This window comes from Tupaia chinensis, unplaced genomic scaffold (genome assembly GCF_000334495.1).
Source record: "Tupaia chinensis unplaced genomic scaffold, TupChi_1.0 Scaffold000235_1, whole genome shotgun sequence".
NCBI lineage: Eukaryota > Metazoa > Chordata > Mammalia > Scandentia > Tupaiidae > Tupaia > Tupaia belangeri.
The window spans coordinates 6,050,571-6,056,774 of NW_006159713.1; the positions used below are offsets into that span (position 1 = coordinate 6,050,571).

The 6,204-nt window shown below is 47.6% G+C and overlaps 1 protein-coding gene across 1 annotated transcript in view; it reads right to left on the minus strand.

Annotated features, from left to right (window-relative positions):
• GOT2 (glutamic-oxaloacetic transaminase 2) overlaps window positions 1-6,198 on the minus strand; it is a 31,250-nt gene extending 25,052 nt beyond the window's left edge. Inside the window, exon 1 of the mRNA XM_006148458.2 lies at window positions 6,049-6,198. Within this exon, the coding sequence (XP_006148520.1) occupies window positions 6,049-6,140 (92 nt within the window). The 5' untranslated portion in view covers window positions 6,141-6,198. The remainder of the gene's footprint in view (window positions 1-6,048) is intronic.
• Window positions 6,199-6,204: the final 6 nt, after the last annotated feature.

Below are 6,204 nucleotides of genomic sequence, written 5' to 3' on the forward strand. Positions count from 1 at the left end.
CTCTGCCAGGTGAGACCACAGCTGGAAGTCCGTTGGCGGGCGCCGTGGCTGCTGCTTCTGCTGCTGTTGTTGTGCGCAGGGGCGTGAGCCCCCGGGCTGTCTTCCATTGGCGGGCGCCGTGGCTGCTGCTCCTGCGGGGGCCTTCTTTCGTTGGCGGGCGCAGCCGCTCCGGGGGCATGAGCTCCCGCGCCCCGCGCGGCTTCCGCCGGGCGCCCCGCGCCCCCAGCGTGAGTTTTAAGCCGCCTGATCTGGGACTCAAATCCTGGTCAACTATGTGGGAGTCCAGTGATGTAACAAATATACCATCTGCTGGTCCTGTCTGCCTTTGTTTTTTTTACCCCCCCCCTTAATGTGTAATTTGCATTTTATTTTTCTCAGAGGACAGTTCTTCTGTCCTTAAAGACTCAGCTCCTTACATAGGCTTTGGTGGAGGGCAAGAGTCAGCACCCGCAGGTCTAAATCGGGGTGGGGGGGTGGTCCTTCCAAGCTTCACAAGATTGGTTCTTGACTACCTTGCTATGAATGGCGCAACTCACACAGGAATGTAGCTTCACATACCACTTGGGGAGCACATGCGCTTCGAAGACACTTGCTTCAGAGATGTCCCTGAAAACTGCAGCCTCTACTATGTTTTGGATGACAAACTTAACAGCCTTGAGTCCGGCAGGTAGCGTGGTGGTTAAGGACACTGGACTCCCACATGGCCATCCCTGGTTCGAGCCCCAGACCTGGAGGCTTGCTTTCTTGCTCTCTCTGGCCAAATTTAAATAAATAAATAACGTTAAATAAAATAATTCTAAAAAAATAAATAAATAAAAAGTCTTGTCCTTGAGCATGCTTCAGGCGTAGTTCGTGCAACATATAGAATGCACATGGCCATGGCCCTTTTTGGCCTGACTGTTGTTCCTTCTTTTGTCATCTCGGAAGTGAGGCTGCGAGATGCTTTTCAGTTCTTAATACTCAGTTTTTCTCTAGGGTCTCAGGAGACATTATCATTATTAACTTTCTCCCTCCCTACCTCTAGTGCCAGTTCTGAAAATCCCTACCCTTCATCTCATTTTCTGTTGTTGTTACTCTAGGCTGCTTAGTTCTTCCTGGTATCTAAGCAATGGGAAGAAATGCAGATGCTTCAGCAACTTCTAAACTGGGCCAGAAGAAACTGTTCATTATTCTTTATCCACAATTTACACCTGAAAACACGTAGCCTCCTGCCTATCTACATCACTGTCATTAATACCGAGTGAAGAGAATGAATGCCAAGGACATGTTAGATTTTAAAACCATTTTTATAAAGGTGATTTATCTCCAAGGCCCTCAATCAACCACAGAGCTGCTCCAACCCACAAGAACAAAAGGCACTACTCTTGTTAAATTCTGCGAAAAACATCTATTTGTTACATTCTTTTAAACATCAAGCACAGAAATTCTCTCAAGCACCATAGCCTTGAATCTTCTGATAGCTCTCTTTTTTTTTTTTTTGAGAGGTTTTTGCTATAGGGCGCGTGCGCTCGCCAGACAGACAGACAGACAGACAGAGAGACAGAAAGCGAGAAATCACCCCCCAGGGGGGATGGCCACGCCGCAATCCCTTCTCCTCCATTCTCCTCTCGGGATCCTGGGCACTCACGCTTACGCGCCCAGCGTGAGTTTAAGCCACCGGGGATGGGACTCGAACCACGGTCAACTATGTGTGAGTCCAGCAACATAGCCATTACGCTAACTGCTGGTCCCCTGATATATCTCTTAATAATAATTTTTTAAAAAGTATTTTTCTCCCATGAGTTTGAAAGAGGGAGAGAAAGAGACACCAGCCCCAACAGGGCCCTGAACTGAGATCCACCCCTAGCTTCAGCCAGCCTGGATCTTGGGAACTTGTGTGCCCAGTATACTCAGGGAAGTTTCTAGGTGGTTTTAACCCATCTTCCCAATGTGGGTTAGCCTTGCAGAACACTGCATTTTACTACTGCACTACCATCCAACAGCATTTAAGAATTCTAAAAGCAATTTTTTTGTTTTTTAGAGAGACTTTTGCTATAGGGCGCATGCACTCACCACAGAGAGAGGAACAGAGAGACAGTAAGTGAGATATAACTCCTCCCTCAGGGGGGATGGCCATGCTGCAATCCCTTTTCCTCTATTCTCCTCTTGGGATTTTGGTCACTCATGCACATGCACCCGGTATCAGCTTAAGCCGCCAGGTCTGAGACTTGAACCATGGTCAACTACGTGGGAATCCAGTGACTTAACCATTATGCCATCTGCTGGTCCCTCTAAAAGTAATTTCAAAACTGTGAATTTTTAACAATGTAAATATAAGAGCTAGGATACTCTCTTGATTAGTCCTACATTAGTAACAGGACTATTACTATGTTCTAGGTCCTCCATACTATAGGTTATTTCATTTCTCAAAAGAGTAAAGATATTCACACATTTTGAGAACTCTGATGTTAATAATTGTACCAGCTGAAAATAAGAGTGCTCTACGGACAAAACTGATGCTGATAACCTGTGACCTAGAAAGTCATTCCAATCAATGCACTTTGGACATAATCACAAAATCTCACAACATTGAGCAATATTGACCAGTCAACCAAAATATGTTAGGTACAAAGTATTCAGATAAGCATTTCTTCTTTTTCACTTTAGTTTTACTATAGGGTGTGTGCGTGTGCCAGAGGTGTGGATGAGAAATCACTCCCCAGGGGAGATGGCCATGCCACAACCCCTTCTCCTCTTGCGGTTTCAGGCATGCATGGACATGTGCCCAGAGTAGTTTTCAAGCCACTGAGTCTGGGACTTCAACTACAAAGTCGGCCACATGGGATCCAGCCACTAAAGCTCCACACCACCTGCTGGCCCTAGATAAGCATTTCTAAATCAAATGCCTTCCAATTTTCTGGGGGCTCATGCCTATCTAGTGCTTTGTAGTTTTTTGATCTTCTAACTACTCGTTATTATACTGCTATTGCAAATGGCCTTTCCTAAAAGGGTCTCATGATATTCTTTCAGTTATTTCACTAAAAATTAATCAGAATTAAATATTAAAAACAGATCAGTATAGGGACCAGCCAGGTGGCGTGGTGATTAAGGTGGCTGGAATGCACATGGCCAACTGCACGGTTTGAGACCTGGACCTGGAGGCTTGAAAAACATGCCAGCTGCGTGTGTGTGGGTGCCTAAAGTCCCAAGGAGAGAATAGAGAAGGGACTGCGGCATAGCCATCACCACCACCACCCCCCCACCAGGGGTGATTTTTCTCTCTCTCTCTGGTAAGGACACACCGTGTGGCAAAAATCTTAAAAATCAAACAAAAAACAACAAAACCCCCATCATTATAAATAAATTAGCATACTTATCTTTCTGTACTGACTTGTCACTATATCTAATCTAATGTCACTAAGCTTTTATAGCACAGATCAGCACTAAAAACATTCAGTGCTTTCTGTTACAAATGTAGCTAAGGGCTGGAGGTGGTGCAGGGGTAAAATGTAATGTTCTTTGAGGCTGAACCACATGAGAAGGTCCCAGGGTCATATGTGGAGACCTACCTGGGTCTGCAGAGCACAGGTGTGCTCATGATCTGGGGCTGGCTGAGAGTGGATTATGGCATTGGGACCTTGTAGAGGTTGCTGTTTCTGTTTCTGCTCATGGAAGAAACAGATAAATAAACCTAAAATATGCAGTTGAATTTCTTTTAAATGTTTTCCAGTTGTACTATGTAGCTCTAGGTTAGGATCACTTCTACAGTGAAAGAGAAAGGTATCCATCCATTCCTTGTCTGAATAGTAACATTCATGGTCAGATATGGCATCTGGTTCTATCATCTAATCACCAATCATTATTTAAACCTGAATAGTCCTCCTCAACTTTGCTCACTTTAGTATTTTATATTATGGTACATATACTTTTTAAAATATTTAACTTTATTCATTCATTTATTTTTTATTTGACTAGAGAGACACACACAGGCAGAGAGAGAGAGAGAGAGAGAGAGAGAGAGAAGGAGAGAAAACAAGCCATCAGGTCCAGGACCCATGGTCAGCCATGTGGGAGCATTCTGCACCTTAACCACCACGCCACATGCTGGTCCCTGTGGTACATATTTTGCAGCACTGGGGTTCCCCTATGTGTTTAGGTCTTGACCTAATATATTACAATAAAGTATCATAATTGGTTTATTTCATTAAGTTAAACATCAGGGTTTAAAACAGGCCTGCAGGTGCTGCTTTAACCAATGCAAGGGGAACAAATTGGGTAAGGTCTCTGCTCTCATAGAACTTACATTCAAATGGGGAATGACAGAAAAGAAAAATAAGTCAGGCTCTTGAACTGAAGAAGAAAAAAATGATTAAAAGGTCACACCCAAAAAGATTTTCGCCAAGACTAACCAGAGCTTCAGGACACTCAGCCAAATCCACAAAACATGGGATTGTTTTAAGATCACAACAAAGGTAAAAATAAAAATTCTCTCCCCAGTAATTTTAGGCACTTCTCTCTGTCTTCTCAGTTTTTTGCTGCATAAACAACTCCCCTCTAATTCTGGAGGAGGAGTTAGGCAGGCTTAAAAGAGTACAGGTTGATAATGGGCCAAGACTGAGCCAAATCAGGAAGAGATGAAAGTGTGGAAGCCTGTGCAAAACTGTACTGCCAAGAGTAGGGAGCTTTGGAAAGGACAGATTGTTCTACTGGCTTAAAGACATGCTTATATTCAGAAAGGCCAGCACAGTTTTATAAAGGCCTAAGAGCAAGGCTTGGCTCCTAGAAGTTAATATCTGCTTAGGGGTGGTTTTAAGACTGGGTTCCTCATTAGTACTTAAGAAGACTGTCCCAAATCAGCTTATTGAGTGAATTAATCACCTGGCTCAGGTCTCCACTAGGAAGGAATTAGTAGCTCATTTTATGCTCAGAATCTTTCTTCTCTGCACTAAATACTACAGTTAAAAATTGCACTAAACTCACGCCAGGCGCGTGTGCGTGCGTGCCCGGGATCCCGAGAGGAGAATGGAGGAGAAGGGATTGCGGTGTGACCATCCCCCCTGGGGGGTGATTTCTCGCTTTCTGTCTCTATGTCTCTCTGCCTGGCGAGGGCACGCACCCTATAGCAAAAACCTCTCCAAAAAAAAAAAAAAATTACACTAGTCATGTTTCTGAGCGATGCCTGTTCTTCCTTCAGTCTTGCTCACTACTGTATGGCTAGAATCTGGTCCAGCGCTTGGCTGAGAAACGGGGGTTACGAAATATTTACTGAATCAAAGAGCAAAGCTAGATGAGAGGAAGACTGATGACTTCTCTACAACTTTTAAGAGCTTTCAAAAAGCAGAGGGGTGGGGGAGGAGGCGGACTACACCTGGACCCTTTCTCATCCAAAGGCCAAGGGGACCTGGGGCCACCGGGGACCATGCTGCATGCCAAGGTCACGGGATGCAGTGAGGAGAGCAGGATCTGGACGCCGGCGCACCAGGTACCTTCCCCCACAGGCTTCCCCTGGACACAAGCTGCAGCCAGCGCCGCCCGACCCACTCGGTCAGCCCCCGGGAAGCCACGACAGGTGCGCGCCGCCGCCACCCCCAGGGCAGTCCGTCAAGGGCACGCGCGCCCCCCGGCGCCGCGGCCAATCGGTGCGCGGCATCCCCGAGCCTCAGCCAATCGGCGTGTGGCCGGCAGGGCGCCTCGGCCCGCGTGCTCTCCTCGTAGTCCCCCGCCCCCATCGTGCCGAAAGGGCTTCTCGCCCCCCTTGGAAGGAGAGTCCCGGCTCGCTTTCCTGCAGTGTCCGGCTCAGGGCAGAAAGGCAGGTAGGACGCCGGGTGTCTCTGTCAGACGCGGACACCCAATTCTCAGCCCTCAGAGAACAGTGGAGGGATTCTCGGAGAAGGTGTGTGTGTAATAGATAGAGTGAGTGTGAGTGTGTGTGTGTGTGTGTGTGAGTGTGAGTGAGACAGAGAGAGGCCGCGAGTGTGCGTCTGAGGCGTGGCGCGGTGGACGTCCGGGCGCCCGCGGCTCGGCTGGGCAGGCCTGTCGCCCGGCTTCATCTCCTATCCCCCGACTTACTTGGCTCTGGTAGAGGCGGCGGCGGCGGCGAGGCCTGGATGGAAGGCGGTGGCGACCCCGGAGAGGACGCGGCCGGAGTGCAGCAGGGCCATGCTGGGCGGCAAGAGGGCGTTGGGTAGCGGCAGGACGGAGAAAAGGACAAACTGGGGCCAAGAC